Source organism: Oryza brachyantha, chromosome 2 (genome assembly GCF_000231095.2).
Source record: "Oryza brachyantha chromosome 2, ObraRS2, whole genome shotgun sequence".
NCBI lineage: Eukaryota > Viridiplantae > Streptophyta > Magnoliopsida > Poales > Poaceae > Oryza > Oryza brachyantha.
In genome coordinates, this window is record NC_023164.2 from 10,894,430 (window position 1) to 10,912,410 (window position 17,981).

Below are 17,981 nucleotides of genomic sequence, written 5' to 3' on the forward strand. Positions count from 1 at the left end.
CCGGCAGCGCGGGCGTGGGTGTAGGTGGCAGAGTTGTAGAAAGTTGTTTGTAGCCATAGCTAGTTTGGACCCCGGCTGTGCATCCAATCCAAGTCCTGTACGTACCTTGACTAGTCTGTGTAGAATTCTGCTCAGTTTGACACAATTTTGAGTAGCAGAGCAGAAGAATTTGGAGTTCAGCATCAGGGCTTTTCAGTTTTCTGTTTTTCTGTGTAGCTTTGAGATTTGAGAATATTTTGTTGCCAATGCCAGTAATCTTACCTCCGGAGAACTGATTTGAGAAGTAGGTCTGATATTGTACGGCAGAGCAGAGCACGCGTGTTCCGCTCAAAATGTTGTGGCCCTGCTCACCACAGCAACTAGATCACCGGATGCTTCTTGCAAATAATTCTGCCTTGTGGACATGCAAATGGAAACCGCTTAGTGTTAGAGTGAGTTACAAGAAAACTAACAGTTTCCTTTTCACCCTTTTTTAGAGAACACAATTAACAGGTTGATATAACTGTAATTGAATTATACTTTTGATTCCTTTTTTATAATGTTTTTCCAGGGAGCCCATGCCTGTGGCAGTACGGTAGTTAATCACTTTACCAGTGCCGGACCACATCAGCTCCATCGATAAATGTCATAGCAATGCTACTGGGTTTTCCAAAATAGAAAATACCAATCCAATATATGTTCCTAGTCCTAGTTAACCAGCTCGTACCCCTCAAACTAAAATAAATTACATGTAAGTAGCAGTAGATCGATAGACGCGCGTGGGTCGATCTGGATCATCATATCCATCCATCCATCCATCATATCAGAGGAAGTCGGCAAAGGTGGTGTTGAAGAGGTATTCGGCGATGATCCGGTTGGCCCGCTCGGTGGGGTGCACGGCGTCCCAGAACACGTACCTGCTCGCGTCCCTGCACGTCCGCACGTCCCACGCGCTGCACGTGTACCCCATCTCGTACGTCCCCGTCCCGCAGCACCCCACCTCCGCCTTCACGAACCCTGCACGTCCACGCACACGCTAATTAAACCTCACCGATGCGATCACTCCAGCTGCACGCATGAGCAAGAAAAGAAAGCTAGCGTAGCCTTGCCGTATCGTGTCGGGTCGCCGAGGATGTCGGCGAAGAAGTCGTAGACGTCGGCGAAGCGGAGCTGGGCACCGGGGAGGTCGTCGGAGAGCTCGGCGACCATGCCGCAGAGCGCCGCGTTGAAGGCCCTGGCCGCGGCGTTGTACTCCTCGGCGCAGAGCATCATGCGGCGGGCGCGCTCCAGCGGCAGGCACCCGGCCGCGGCGAGCCCCGTGAAGGCGACCTTGCGGGCGCCGAGGCCGTACAGCTCCACCAGGAGGCTCCGGGCGAGGCCCACCAGGAAGTCGGTGTACTCGCCCACGCTGAACTGCGTGAACCGCCGCGTCGTGCCGGCGAAGTAGTTCTCGATGAAGTCGTTGGTGCCCACGCTGATGGCGTAAACCGCGTCCGACACCACCGCCGCCGCCTCCGCCGCGCCGAGGTGCGCCGCCAGCCGCCGCTTGTACTCCCGGAAGTAGTCCACTTGCTTCCACAGCGGGATCACGGACTGCCGACCATCACACACGTCAATAAGTGGATTTGCTAGACTTCCCCATCACCAAAAATTTGGACGTGACTAAGCCTAAATTTTACAATGTTTTGGGATGTACTATTTTAGTTTCTTTAACTTCAATTTCGTTGCTACATGCGTGGTTTTATTTTACTTTGACCCAAATTTGATTTTTTTTGTATATAACATTATTTTTTACCAGTTATATGTTTATTCTTATAATTTACTGTTCCATCATTACTAGAGATAAATAATAAGTAATAAACGAAGAAATATAAATTATTGAGTTACCATCCAGGAATATAAAATAACTAAAACTTCGAAAACAATTGGCGTTTGAGCGTTTGAAATCTAGGCATTTCCGATGAGTTTATGAGACAATATCATGGCTAGCGAAAATAGTTTTACATCAAATGTCATACTCTAGCTACAGTACATTTAGATTAACTCTTATGCGGCACGAGAATAAAAAAAAAGTATTGTGCAGTGGTTTTGGAAACTGGTTTCATTGTCCTATACTTATTCAAAGAGCTATGCGAACTTCACGGCAGTAGTTCTATTATACTTTCTCCCTTTCATATAACTTAACGTATCTGAAAATATTACTACCTCCCATCATAGTAAATATTTAACATTTTACGGCATCATTCATTCAAATTTTAGGATTTCAATTAGAATAAGCTTATAAAATCTAATATGTCCATTACTACCTACCATCGATCATAATAAATTTTGTACTTTTGGTTTTTAATGCGTTTTAGAAACGACTGATGGTAAAAATTGACGGTTTGATCGAATACGGGAGAGAGTATAATAGAACTACCTTTAAAACCGTACAAAAAGTCACATAAATTAATTCTTAGTAGTTAGAATAATTTCAGCTTCCATAAATACTCACTCTGTTCTAAAGTAACTACTTTGTTCTAAAATAAGTAACTATATTGAATGGAATTTGTTTGTCTCAAAATAAGTGACTATTTTTAAATTTATGAAGAAAGAACCAAGATAAATTTGACGTAGACTTTACTTTATGTAAATACTAATCTATCTAAAGTTGATCAAATTACTCATTTTATTTTGGCACCATGGGAGTAGTGTATTAAATTCTCGAAGAGGATACTAGCTCATTGCTTTAAATAATGGTGTCCGCTGTAGGACAAAAGGGGTTAGGCCCTGTTTAGTTCCAAAAACCTTTTCTACAAAAATCATATCGAATCTTTTGACAGCTAAATAAAACATTAAATATACATAAATATTAAAACTAATTACACAATTATAAAGGAAATCATGAGACAAATCTTTTGAGTTTAATTAGAACGTGATTAGTCATAAGTGCTACAGTAACCAACATGTGCTAATGACGGATTAATTAGACTTAGAAGATTCGTCTCGCGGTTTTTAAGTGAGATCTGAAATTTGTTTTTTATTTGTGTTCAAAAATCCTTTCAACATCCGACGAAGGTTTGACGTTACTCTTTTGCCAACAATTTTTAACAAGTAAACAAGGCCTTAGTCACAACTCACATCCTCGACACGAGCTGCACGCCTTTGTGTAAGGAAGTAGGAATCATGCTTAAAAGGGAAGCGAGAGGACCAGATATATTTACTTTTTGTTGGTGCAGTAATTAATTAAATTCTCATGTATGGACCGTATTAAAGTCACAGGTCACAACTCACAAGTGCGTGTAGCGCGTACATTCCCTATACGTACTAAATGCATCTGGTTTTGCCTTAATATTTCAACTTTTTTAATAATGAGAAACACATCATTTTAAAATGCTACTCTCTAGCTAAAGCACAAAGAAAAAAGCTAAAAAATATAAGTGTTTGAAAAGTAAAAAATTGTTTCAAAATAAAAGCACATATAACACTATTTTTATTTATTTATCATATTATCCTCACCTACTCTTTACCCTAACAATTTTCTATTTTATAAGGGCTGCCAAAGTATATTATTCACAATCTTAATGTTTAAACAATTATAGTTTAGAATGGTGGGAATACATGGATAAGTCCTTTCTAGAGGATGGAAAATAGCACATTGCCCTCAAGAATATATAATATAGAAAAATTATTGTGGGCACATCTAACAAAATCTAATAGTGAGGCTTCTCCGCATCCTCCTTACATATGACCAAATGTGAACGAAGACGTTGCTACTTTGCCTAAGGCATATGCGGTCGATAAGAAAAAGAGGGGAGACTGTGGTCAAGGAGGATGATAAGTGTCGATGTTTTTATCACCAATAATATTCAGGTGGTGTTGACGTTAAAATGTGATCTGATATGTCACATAAGAATACCTGGGAGTCGTTTCTCATAATGCTCCAGTGCAGGACATAAGTCTTTGAAACCAGGGCATGACAGTCAGTTTGATCATGTAACCGACAAGACATGAAAAGACAGAAAAAATTCTTAAACCTAAAGCCGCTATCGGCCGGATAGCCGATATCGCTTCAGGACTCTAGCCGATACGTTAAATAATCGACTTTACAGGAATTTCATGATATCATGTGTAAGTATGCCTTATCGGCTGAATTATGAGTAGGATAGCCACTAAACAGTTCAACCGACTAACTTATCTTTAAAGATCGGACTTAACCGATACAGTTTTAAGACTAATCCGCCGATTGGATCGATTTAACGCTTATCACACATGCATTTAGCGACCGATATGACGTTAAACATGTAAACTAAAGTAACAACTGGATTGCGCGATAGACTAACTACTAGCATAAAGCAATAATAAATGATTGCCTGCATACTCATGTTAAACCTAGTAGATCGGACTAAACCAAAACAGTTCAGATTTAAACATAACCATGCATGAAATCAATATAGTATCATGATGTGCAGGGAATTAACTATCAAACCAGCGTAATCCATAGGAAGATTGGACGAGCTTCTATAGGAAGACCGGACCAAACTTACATAGATCGGACCAAACTTACATAGATCGGACCAAAGCGAGATAGTATGCAGTCGGTTTCGATATAACCATAGAAAATATGAAAATATGTGAACTTAACAGGCAAACCCATGAACTACTCAAGATTATGTTGGCTAGAACTTCAGCAATATGCTCTTATGTGGACTTGATTCAATCTGTTAATACAAATATAGCCAACTAGATTGATCGGACTAAACCAAGGCTGAATTAAGTTGACCAAATTCATATTAACAAACCGAACAAAGAACTTGCAAGATCTTGATCGAGAACCTATTACTATTTTTTGGATCAAAAATAGATTAAAAGCAATAACAAGCCTCAGGTAAATCATCGAACAACTACGCAGGAGATCGAACTAAATCGAGACAGTCCCATCTAGCTGGTGGATGAGTTGACAATTGCAAACTACATTGCGAAGCTAACAAACCTCGCGCTGAGAATTTGCTCATGTCGAAAAGATTGGCGATGCGCCGAATATGTATGTATTGATTTGCTAATGTCCTTTACAAAGCTACAAGGTGCTATATTTATACCCCGAGAGATAACTATTCTAACTGGATATGGATCTATATCTAATAACTAGTCTATGACGCATGGACTCTAATTAGAGATAAAATCCTAAACAAACTCTAATATGATATAATACTAAGCTACACAGACTCTAATTACTCCCGAATCCATCTGCACAATTCTCAGGCCCAATCGAACTCTCACTCCCGTCCGAGTCAAACTCCATCGACTGCATCCGAGTCATACTCCAATTAATATTTGTCTAATTGCTCTGTTTCCTGTTGGATTCGGTCTTTAATCACGGTTTAATCTCTAACGACAATTATCCAAATTCTGGTGTTAACAGGTGGCACATGAGAGCGAAGTACGATGGTATGCAGAAGACAAGGATGAGATAATAACCTAATTTTGCTTGATTGTAGATTGACCAAATGCCACTAAATATCTAGCATATTTAAACCAACCGTGGCCAACTGGTTACGGAAACCTAGACATAGAAAACTAATTCTTGCCTTATACCTAGTAGAATTCTACACAGTTGTTATCTTTACATCTTTCTTTACTTCTTAGAACCCATTCTCTATATGAAATCGTACAGTACACGGGTATACCCCTAATCCGGTATCCCACAACGAGGATGGCGGCGATGTGGAGAGCTACGGTGATGACAAAGATGAGGAAGGAGGGGGAACTTGTGATGGGGATGACATTAACGATGGGTTGTGGATGCCAAACTTTACAACATTCTCCTCTCATGAGACTACCACCATAGCCCAAGGCATTTATTCTACAGCTGAACAAGGGTGCAGGTGTTGACGGGGAAGCTAATATCGACATAGTTCATGAAGTATCCAGCTATTACCAATAGATACCATATCTGGTATTGATGGGAATTAGTTGGTACCAAATTCGATACCTATTAGGTATTGTACTTTTAAGAATATGATCTCGTACAATACCAAACACCTAAAAAATTCACATTGGTTTCCAGGCTTCCCACTATAATTTCGTCTAATGTGTTTGCCTTGATGCAATTCTCTAACTTGTAACTTGAGCTCGACCTCATCTTCGCTACCATCATACGAGGTCTATTGCTAATGGCTATGACTCTCTCTTACATCCATATAATAGATCGGTGTTGTTAGGGCTCTCTAAGTACTCTATTCATCTAAAATGTTAGTACTCTATCCGTCTGAAAATACATCCATATAATAGATCGATGTTGTTAGGATATTTTCTATTTAACTACCATATTGTCCTTGCATTAAAACTAGATTTTATTAAAAAATATCAATAATATGCTATTAATATTATTTTTGTATGTACCATCTTTTAATTGTTGCATATATTTGATACAGACATATGGGCCTATTTGTTATATTCTTTTTTCTTCCAAAAAAATAGAAAGCTAGTATTAGAGCATCCCCAACAGTTCATCTGTCTCATCCTCTATTATGAAAAATAGAGGATGAGAGATAAAATATAAGCTCCAACAGAATATTTATTTCATCTTCTATTTTTAGATGTCATCCATATTAGGAGAGATAAACACTATATTTGGATGGTCTCTCTCCATCCTATAAAGAAATATGGAGCATGTTATATATGAATGATCTGCTGGAGTACAAAGAGATATGAATGATAAAACTGTTTTAGATGATAATCTAAATGAAGATATAGATGACTAAATTTAGATAAGCTGTTGGGGATGCTCTTAGTGTTGGAAATAGTCCCACATTGGAAGTTTAGATGAGCTGTTACGGATGACTAAATTTCAATGGCTAGTGGACAGCCAATTTTTTTTTATAATAAAACATCGAGTTAGTATTGTGGGTGTTAGATTCATCCGGTATCACCACTGCCTCTTTCTATAGGAATATAGGTTCCCCAACTTTGTTACTGCATATGCCCAACTTAAAGAATGCTTATATTTTTGGACGAGCAAATAGCCCTAGGCATAGTATCCAGGTTAAAAAAGCCATTGAAGCTAACTTCACCCTAGCGTTCAAAGAGCCCATTCTCTGTGCTCTCGTAGAAGCTACACTCCAGCCTGAGCATTTGGCACAGCAGCAGGGACAGGGAGCTCAAGCAGTTTCTCTGGTGGGGGCAGGGACAAAACACAGTTTAATAGCTTGCGAGGATGGTGATTGCTTGCCGCGCACTGACATTAGCTCCGTGCACACACATGGCATAGCGCCATTTCACCTGACTTTGCAGTAAATACCACCGGAACCATGACTAGTAGCTGTGTGCGAATGCTAAGACCGACCTAGCAATGGTTGACCGATTTTGTGCTCGCCATGTATAAACGTGGGACGATATTTATTCGTTGTTGTACACTTGTGAATTTTGAACTTGAGCTTCCAAAGTTTACTCACAAAAGAACATACGTCCCAGATATGCACGCATGCATGCAAGATCAACGGTGAAATTTAGTCTACTTGTTGTCTCATAATCCTTTAAAAGGAATAAGTAGTGAATGGAATTTTCGAGGAAACCAAAACAGTTTCGAAGGCAATAGCATAAAGAGCTGCTACTTAGAGCCCTGCAAGAGTTTTTTTTTTTCAAAACAAACCGGTAGAAGAACCACTAATTATATTCCAATAAGTTAGAATAAAAACCAAGATGAGTAAGAACAAAACAAAAAACTAGGGCCGCGTTCGGCTAGAGGGGAGGAGTGAGTTAGTTATCCGACGCAGAAAACATAATAATAGATTAGTACATGATTAATTAATTATTAATTATTAAAAAATATAAAATAGGTTAATATGATTTTTTAAAACAACTTTCCTATAGAAAATTTTCGTAAAAAATACACCGTTTAGCAGTTCAGGAAGCGTGCGCACGAAAAATGAGAAGGTTAAGATAACTTACTGGCTCTGCCAAACGCGGCATAGGATGAGAGAGTCTCACTAGACTCCTTAGCTATGAACACCAACACAACTAGAAAGACAAGCATGTAGCACACACAAGCCAACAACGCAACTACAACACCAATCTACTCATCACAAGCCCTTAGAGCCCAAAGCCAAAGACACTAGCCAAAGCCTCCCTAAAGCCTCTTATTAGACACGATGAGCAACACTACACTTAAAAATAGGCCATCATATCTTTGTCAGGCTTGGTTACACCTCCTTAACGAAATAAATCCGACTCAACCTAGAATGATCAAACAAAGAGTTTTGATTGCTTGCTGTAGAGCAAAAAGAAAAAGGTGAAGGCCTTGTCGAATATCCTTAGCCCATAGAGTCTTAGTGTAGAAGTAGTTGCCCCCAATCGGTGATTAATGCCTTCAACGTCTATTGATGCAAGGATAAGTTCTACAAATTGACACTCCGATGAGGGATACAACATCAATCACCTCTGCTCATCGTTCAAAAACCGGCCCGTTGCTTTTTGCCTTAAGATGAGTGGTGAAAGGAGGAAGAAGACACAATAACGACACCACTAAGGAGGGGAAACCATGCCTAAGGGTGTCACTGTTGTTAAATCAGGCAAATAACAAGACTTTCCCAACAGATCTTTGTCTAATTAAATACACACTGAACCCACAAAGTCGACCATCACTTAAATACCATATCACTACTGTCGTGCCTACCTTTGCCAACCTAGCTAGCATCCCCAAGCTCTACACAAGAGGAGGCCAAGGAAGGGGGAGAGCATGAGGGAATTAACATGGAGCCAGGGCCAGTATGGCAGCGTTAAGACCAATCCACCACCCACTTACTAATATGACACGCAGACCACTAGGCCAATCGTTCTCTCTGAGGTGCTGCTTCCTGCTGCCACAGAGCTAGCCTACGAGGTGGGAGCCAACTGCTGCGACCTCCTTCCCGGTGATTAGATCTGCGCGACCTCTCCCTCGATCACCAGATGCCCATTGTTGTTGCCATCTTCGGATGGCATTCTCCTCGTCACCCCCTCACATGAGAGTGGAGCAGTCAACGGTGTGGGTTCCTCAATTTAATTGATCCACGTTGACAACATCTTCTATGACCTTCTTTAGATCAACTATCATTATGATAATATCATTATAGACACTGATATATGGACCCTAGAAGATTAAGATCAACTTGTCAATTGTAATAGTGTTACTATCTTGTCCGTGTGCTGGACGAGGACTGTTCGCTGCCGGGACATGGCCCCTCTGCCGCCTTCCAAGCTCTCCACATGGTTGACCGTCGGCTTGCTGCAGTGGCTGCGAGAGTGAGGATATGAGGTAGTGGGATGGCGATAGTGGGTTTTTTTTTTCGATCGAACCTCCCAAAAGACGACGGGGTATGGCTCCTATTTAAGTACCATACTGGGACTGGGGTACATGGATATGAATTGTCCTCGGTACGTTCAAATGGATAGACAAGTCTCAGGAATCTCGTATGACAAAAAGGAGCATTGCATGCACCGTTGTATGGTACTCCCTCCGTCCCATAAAAAACCAATTTTTCGGTTTTTGTATAGAGCATTTGACCATCCGTCTTATTTAAATTTTTTTAAAAAATTAAAAAAAAATAGTCACACATAAAGTACTGTTCATATTTTATGATCTAACAAAAATAAAATTATTAATCGTGGAATAAGATGAAGAGTTAACATTGTATAAAAACTGAAAAATTGATATATTTTAAGACGGAGGGAGCATCTGACAGGTGACAGCAGACAGCCTGGGTTTAACTGTATAATCAGGCACATCCTGTTTGCCGCACAAAAAGATAAAGAGAAAAAACACCAGTTCCTACAGTACCGCAATAAGTTGTATGTTGGTACGAGCTAAACGCACGAGTAATCTTCTTCTTCCAAGCTAATTTTAGACGCGGTTCTTGCGTAAACAAATATACTACCCGTACTAACTAATCGGTTCGGATTAATCAGCACAAAGGAAGTAGTTGAAAGAAGTGAAACAACTCACAAAGACGCCGGCGGTAGCGACGTCGAGGCCGGAGCCAGCGGAGGCGAAGCAGACGCCCGAGGCGAAGTCCCGGATGCCGTAGTCCGGGTCGAGGTAGGCCGGGACGAAGGGGCGGAGGCCGTACGCCTCGGAGTAGAAGTCGGTGGCGAGGCGGCCGTTGCAGAACCGCCCCGTGGCGCGGCGGCCCGGGAAGTCGCGGCCGTAAGGCGGGAAGTTGCTCCTCACCACCGTCGGCACCGCGTTGTTGTTGCCGGTGTCCACCGTCGAGTCGCCGAACACGATCAGCGCCGTCACCCGCGCCCTCACCGCGGCGGGCCACAGCAACATTTGCACCAGAAGCAGGAGGCCGAGCAGCTCCGCCGCCAGCATGCTTGGCCGGTGCCCTGCCCGGTGGACGGTGGTGTAACTGTATTGCTCTGCGGTGATGTGATAGCTGAGACCGTGTGTACGAGGGTGGCGCGCAGCAGCGGCGGTGCGAGAGAGAGATGGGATGTTTAATTGGAGGACGACGTGAAAAGCGGCAGCGTACAGTGGGAGGAGTAAAGCCGGAGGCGCGGTTAATTTGATGCGACTCGACTCGACTTCAGTTGGGCGGTTCGGTGCAGGGAAATGCAACCAGCTAGCTCCGTAATTTTGACAGATTGATCCTCTGGGAGAAATTATTTCAAGGATAAACCACGTCAAAAACCTATTAAAAAATAGGCCGTTGGCTCGGCGCTGAGGTATAACCCTTTAGCACCGTACATATTGGCGCTAATATTTCATGTGGCAAAAATTTGCGTCACAAGGGAGCTATTTAATTACCATCTAAAATTGTTTTCTGGATCAAATTAGACTGCCTTCGGTAAAGGGACGATAAGTTAACTTATCCGACAGAAAACGTAGCAATACATTAATACATGATTGATTAATTATTAATTATTAGAAAATATGAAACAAATTAATATGATATTTTAAAGAGTATTTTTTTCTATCCTTGAGCAGGTATCATGAGGATCACTGTTTTCTATATAAAATTTGGTATGTTCTAAAGGTACCAAATTTATATAAATAGTGGTCCTCTTCAAGGACGGTAAAATTGCTCTTTTTAAAACAACTTTTCTATAAAAATTTAACAAAAAATACAGCGCTTGCGCGTGTAAAACAAGAGGGTTAACAACTTATGTACCCGGCGAACACAACTTAGTAATGCGTGCTCGCTTGGTGTTGTGGCTACAAGCTTACTCTCTCGCCTCAAGGACCACGTTTCGAGTTTTAAGTTTTGCAATCTTCGACTATTTTTTTACTGCCAATATTACGTATTACAAAATATTAAGTATAATTAACTTATATATATATAATATTTGAAATTATTATATTTTAATAAAAACGAAATACAAATATCTAATATGTAGTTAATCTTTAATTACAATACTAAGTATACTATTTATTAGTTTCTAATTCGTAAAATATTATATTGTCTTACAAATTAGGAACAACGAAATGTCAGAACATATATTGTATACCACTAAAACTTATATTCATCAAAGGGAAAGATCTTGATAAAATTTTGGAAGTATACGGCATTTAGCATTTCACATGTTTTATGTTTAGGACAATAATATATCATTTCCATCATGGTTCAATCATGACCCGTTACGGATATATCATTTTCGTCATGGGGGGTTATCCGTTACCGATGATTTTTTATATTGGTAACCCTTTGTCCGTAACAAAACCAATACCCATTACTGATATGGGTGGGTATTGACCCGTTACGAATAAGGTGTTCTCCACTAGTGAACATTAGACATAATAATTTTAAAATAAACATCAGGAGATAAATATCAACCTAAATTATATAGTACATATTTCCATACTTGGGAGTAAAAAAATCATGTAAAAATACGAGAGCACGTCGTATATAGCATTTAATACTCAAAATATATAAAAAGAGTTCTAGGAAAATGTGCAGTTTGAAAAGTGTAGAACTTGGTGAAAGAAAAAACATGAAAAAAGTGCAAGCGAGAGACTCGAATCGTGGTTGGTGCAATGAGAGCAATAGCATCTAACCACCCCACCAGACTATACATGCAATAGAAAATTCTGTAGATACTTTTCATTACCAACAATTCAGCGCCTTATATTAATTGGCAGTAAATTTTTGCCACCTTCGATAAATATCAGCTTCAATATGTATGTCGTTAAAGCGCTATAACTCAGCGCCCATCTCTATAGCGCTGAGCCGACGACCTATTTTTTAATAAGTTTTTGGCAGCTTTCCTAAAGAGTCAATTTGTCAAAATTACAGCAGCTAGCAGCTTGTGTGCAGTTCTGCTCTAGTTAAGGAGCGGAAAGCTGGCAAAGTGGTGGTTCACGGCATAGAGAATGCAACGATCTCTATGGAGTGTTTCTATAAAAAAAGAAAATGTCATGTGGGATGAAAGCCATACGCTCCAAGTGCAGACTATATTTAGGTGGGCCCCATAATTTATTTTTTAAGTTTTCTTTTTCTCTCCCACCGCCAGCCAGTCCATCCCCTCTCTCTCCCCCTCTCTTCTCTCCAGGCAGCCCAATCGGGCAGGGGGCGGAGCTCGGTAGAGCTCGCTGGCACTCACCGGCGCATCGGGGCGCGGCGGCGCCACAGAGCGTCAAGGCGCGGTGGCGCTTCGGGCAGGGGCGGTGGAGCTTGGGCGGTCGAGGCGCGGCGGTTCCCGGCAGCGGCTGCGCCCCGCGGCGGATCTGGTCGGTGGCGGCGCGTTGGGGGCGGGCAGATCTGGGGGCGGTGGTCAACGGCGACCCGGTCGGGAGCAGGGGCGGTGGCCGGCGTCGATGGCGACCTGGGTTAGGAGCGGCGGCGGTGGCCGGCCTCGGCATCGACGGCGATGGATCTGTGCGGCAGACAACGAATCAGTTCGACAACCGGGGGCGATGGGTCTGGGTGGCTGTAACATCCTAGCCCAAGGCTTAATAGGATTTGATACATAGTCATACCAACAAGTTGCAACTTCTTTTTCGGAAGTTTATCTCGAGAGAACTTCAAAGTTAAGTGTGCTTGGCCTGGAGCAATCTTGGGATGGGTGGAAAGTTATTTCTCGGGTGCGCATGAGTCGCGCATGAGTCTTGATGTGTTGGTTGTGTGAGGGAAGTCTTGATGTCCTAGAGCACAGGCCCGACCTAGGGGGGTTCCTAGGGTTTGGGCGTGACAGAATGGTATCAGAGCCGACCCTCGCGGTTTCACGGGCGCGCGTGGGCCCTGTGGGGACACAGCATGGCACATGGGCCGGACCTGGACACACGGACGTGGCCAAGAGGGGAACGTTCCTGGTTGGTTGCCTAAGTGTGGGTAGGTTGGACCGACGGGGACGTCGGGTCCTTGAGGGTGGGTGTATGTAACATCCCAGCCCAAGGCACTTCTTTTCCGGAAGCTTATCTCGAGAGAACTCCAAGGTTAAGTGTGCTTGGCCTGGAGCTGAGGACAAAGTGCAGAGAAAAGACATGTGTGTTGGTTGTGTGAGGGAAGTCTTGATGTCCTAGAGCATAGGCCCGACCTAGGGGGGTTCCTAGGGTTTGGGCATGACAGCGGCCGTGTCTTGGCCAAACTCGGGTCGGCGGTGATGAATCTCGGGTACTAGTAGTACTTTTCCCTGCCACTTTCCCTGCCAAAGGTGCTAATCCTGACAAGGACATCGTCCCCTCTGCAGGACGTGAGCACCCCGGCGAGGGTGAGGTTCATGGCTAGCTGGCTCTTGGTGGGCCGACGTGGCGGGCTGGAGCTCCTCACCACGTCGGCGCACTGTGCATTCCTTCATGGGCTACATTTTGCGCTTGTTTTGTCTCATAGGTTGGCTCGCGCGTGAGGTCATCTTTTTTAAGGACCGTGAATGAATTCAAGAACTGTACGACTGCAGGGGCAATTTCTCTTCTCCAGGAGTGGGAACAATCTGCGAACATGATGGGGCTAGCCGGCCACATGTTGGTCGAGCTCCTATGTGCTTAGAGCGAGACTAATAATATAACCAGCAAGTTGGCTTTAAGACTCTTTATAGTCATCTCTTAGCTTACGCATATAGTAGTTAGTTACTCATCATTAATGCAGGACTCACTTGTCTTTTTTATATAATTTTTTAGTTCTTATGCCTGAACTGGCTATAAGCTTATAGTCCACTTCTTTTCTACTCTTCTCTCTTCTCCACCTTAGCATTTAGCCAGCTTATAACATGTTATTGTACTTGCTCTTAGAGCAAGGCTAATAATATAGCTAATAAGCTGACTATAAGACTCTTTGCAGTCTTCTCTTTGCCTACTCATATAGTAGTTAGCTCTTTATCATTAATTTAGGATCCACGTGTCTGTCTCACACATTTTCTTGGTTTTGTGTCCAAGCTAGTTATAAGATTACAACCCATTTCTCCTCTTTCTCCTCCCTCCCTCCTCCACATAAGGATTTAGCTAGCTTATAGCCTGCTATTATACTTGCTCTTAGCGGATTTGAAATCTTTTCCATGGCACGTGTCACCCCAGAAATTTACACCAATTTCTGAACAATAGCATGCATTAATCTCGGTCCAGGAATCAGCCCGAGTACACACTATGACAAATTAATACACAGTTCCACGACTTAAAAACAAATAAAAACAATTATCTATCGAAATGCAGTGGAAAAGAAAACAAACTAAACCATCTAATCTTCAGCTTCAGCTAGCGATGACGGCTCCACACCACAGGCATTCTCGACGGCGGACTGAACCTCACTTCAACCTTGGAAACAACCTTTTGACTTCTGACTCAGGCTCTGGTACTTGCTCTTTCTCTGGTGGGGAAAAATTAAGCAAGGCTGAGTACAAACCTCCATACTCAACAAGTAACATCCAAGAGAGGGAGAATAACGAATGCAATAGGACATCAAGGATAGGCTAAGGTTAAATTGCACAAAGCTACAGTAATTTAGTAAAACAGTAAATAAAATAGACTGAATCAAAACTAAAGTAAACATTTAAAATAATCATCCACTGTCCAACGTTACACCACATTGCAATAGGCCCAAAACTGTCCAGCGTTACACCACACTGCAACAGGGTCAACCCTCTGCCCAACGTTACACCACGTTGCGACAGACCCGAACCACTGCCAATGTTACACCATATTGCGCAGGGTCAAACCAGTTCCAAATTAATCATATTATTAAGGGTTCCACTAATCCCAGCGAATCTGTCAATTCGCCCAATAACCGCAGGCACAGCTATTCGAATAGTTTTACTCTGCAGAGGTGTACAACTTTACCCATAAGACATGGCTCCCAAGCATGTTACCATGCCACAACGTATCACCACGATAGCTCAGTACGGAAACCATGATAAGGCCTTTCACCTAACCCTCCCTAGACAATTGCACCACACTTCATGTTTCGCCCCCTCCTTTACACCAAGTCGGGTAGCCTCCTCCTGTGCCTAGGTGAATCCGGAAATAGCGTAGGACCATCGTTACACCATGATTCCCATTCATACTCCACCATGCCCACCCTTGCCTGGGTACGTCGAATAGGGACAAGCTAGGCTACAAGTCTCACCGTTGCCTACTCTGGCTTATGGTTAGTACGTGTAAGACTTCCAGGGTTTCCCGAGAACCGGTCCTTAACTGCCATGGGTGCGATCGACTCTCAAAACCATGCACCCACAGCCCACCATAAGCAATATTTTAGTTGTCATTAATCCACATCGGGAAATGGGTAATGATCACAAGCATTAAAGGTCTATTAAAGTCTAATCAATAATTAAATAATAACTGGTGAGCTAGTTGAACTAAGCATATCTAAGCATTTCCTAAGCCTATTTCTAGTCAAATTAACCCTGGGATGTCAATAATAAATGAGAATCAACGGATATAAAGGTAATAGCCCAATAGATAAATGATATAAATAGATTTGCATAAAACAATGCATGTTTGAATGTAAAGCGGGGATTTTATAAACATAGGTTCAATATGATCAAAGAAGGGTGCCACTTGCCTTGCTCAGACCCACGAGGAACTTCGGCGACGACTTCGAGAACAAACGATGCTTCAACGGGGCCAAAACCTACGACGAACAAGGCAAAATAAGCAAAAACAGACAATAAAACTACTGAAACAGAGAAAGAAACTATTTTTAATGGATTCTTGACATTTTCTGGATTTAATGAAACTTGAATGGGCCTAAACGGAGACTAGATGAATTACTTATGAATTTTAGAAGTTTAACTGTGTTTTTAAACTAAACAGAAAAACCTTATTGATTTATTACGCAATTATTGGAGGTAATGACGTCAGCATCAAGAGAGAGAGGAGGCTGACGGCTGGGCCCACTGGGCAGTGACACAAGGCAAGGAGTAGGCACTGACAGTGGGGCCCATGGGGGAGAGAGTCAAAAACGGAAAGAGAGAGCTAAAGCTGACAGGTGGGGCCTATTGGGTAGTGAGAGAGAGGGAGAGGGGAGGCTGACAGCCTAGCCCCACGGGTCAGAGAGAGAAAGAGAGGGAGAGGGGAATGTCGGGCGGGGCCCACATGTCGGTGAAGCAAGGGACAGGCCCACAGAGAGGTAGTGGCCGGCCGGTGGACCCCATCGGTTAGAGAGAGGAAACAGGGGAGGGGACGGGGTGAGCTCGGCTTGGCCGAGGCAGAGGAAGGGGCAGCCGGGCGATGGCGGATGGCGACTGGGCATTGGCGGCGATGAGTGGCGGCACCAAGTGGCGAGCAGCGGCGACAGGCGACGGATGGCAGCGGCGCAACACGGTGGGTGGCGGCGAGGCCGAGCGGCGCGACGGCGCAGCGAGGAGGGGAAGGGGAGAGGCGACAGCTGCATCCGGTGATGGCAGATGCGGAGGCGAGTGGGGCGTAGCAAGGCGACGAGCGGTGGCGCCGCGCAGCTAGCGGTGAGGAGGGGAGTGGTGGCGCGCGGCGAGGGCAGGGAAGGAGGAAGGGGAAGACAGTGGCAATGGTCGGCTACGCGTCGGCTAGCGACGGTGGCGGCGACGGCTTGCACGCGCGGAGGCGGCGAGAGAGAGAAGGGAGGAGGCGGGGAGGAGAAAAAGGAAGGCAGGGGCTTGCCGGCAATAGCGCGACACGCCGTGGGGTGAGACCAAGCGGCGATGAGAGAGAGAGGGAAGGACCGGGAGGGAGGAAGAGACGACGACGATGGTGTGCATGCGCGATGGCCGGCACGAAGGCGGCGCGGCGTGTGACGGGTGCACGAGGTGGCGGCTCACGGCAGCGAGCCGAGGGAGAGAGGGAGGAAGGAGGAAGGGGAAGGTGAGCGGGAGCTCACCACGCGGACGGCGATGGCGGTGATGGTGTAAGGACGACGAGAGCGGCACTCCGCGGCGGTTAGCGGTGCTGGATAAAGAGGAGGGGTGGTTGCACCGGCGCGAGCGGGATGCGCGTCCGGACGTGGCAGCGCAGCGCATGGACGGCTCGGTTTCGCGGCGCTCGTGGGCGGGGTGGCGAGACGGAGCAGAGCGGCAGCGGTTGTGGGATGCGTGCAGTGCGACAACGACACGGCGTGCACGCGGCGCAGACGGGGCTGCAAAGGGGGCGCGACGCGGTGCACGGCTGTGGCAGCGGCGAGGAGCGCGCGACGCTAGGGGAGGCGCGGGCGACACGCGCTCGGAGGATAGCTAAGGTGACCGCGGCGCGAGGGCGAGGCACGGCGAACGCGAACGCGGGCACACGGCAACGCGCGGGCACCGACTGGAGGTTGGGGATGACCCCGATAAGCGGGCCCCACCTGTCGGTAGCTGAGAGAGAGAGGAGAGGCCGAGCGATGGGCCCCACCTATCGGCGCGGCGAGCAGGCTGCGGCCTGGGCCGGTGCTTGCGTGCGAGAGACAGGGCGACGGGAAGAGTTGGGCCGGCTTCCTAGGTCGCGAGGAGGAGAGGAGGCCGAAGGGAGTTGGGCTGGAGGAGAGGAAAAGGGAGGCAAAGAGGACTTCCAGCGTGGGTTGGGATACGACTCGGGAAATTGCGGACAGTACACGCATTCGCACGACAGAACGAAATCGTGCACGAATTAGAGATTCGTACGATAAATT

The 17,981-nt window shown here is 44.6% G+C and overlaps 1 protein-coding gene across 1 annotated transcript; it reads right to left on the bottom strand.

The window, feature by feature from the left end:
* Positions 1-570: 570 nt before the first annotated feature.
* LOC102699846 (GDSL esterase/lipase At2g42990-like) lies at positions 571-10,309 on the bottom strand. Its single transcript, XM_006648551.2, has 3 exons — positions 9,941-10,309; positions 1,089-1,572; positions 571-996 (listed from the first exon to the last, which is right to left on the bottom strand). Exons 1-3 carry the CDS (start codon positions 10,307-10,309, stop codon positions 803-805), a joined length of 1,047 nt encoding a protein of 348 aa, XP_006648614.2. The 3' UTR covers positions 571-802.
* Between the last annotated feature and the right edge of the window lie 7,672 nt (positions 10,310-17,981).

Coding starts and splice junctions, on each gene's coding strand:
- LOC102699846 (XM_006648551.2), bottom strand. CDS start 10,309: ATGCTGGCGGCGGAGCTGCTCGGCCTCCTGCTTCTGGTGCAAATGTTG. Junction 1,573..9,940: donor TCGCTACCGCCGGCGTCTTT/GTGAGTTGTTTC, acceptor GATGGTCGGCAG/TCCGTGATCCCGCTGTGGAA. Junction 997..1,088: donor CGGCGACCCGACACGATACG/GCAAGGCTACGC, acceptor GTGGACGTGCAG/GGTTCGTGAAGGCGGAGGTG.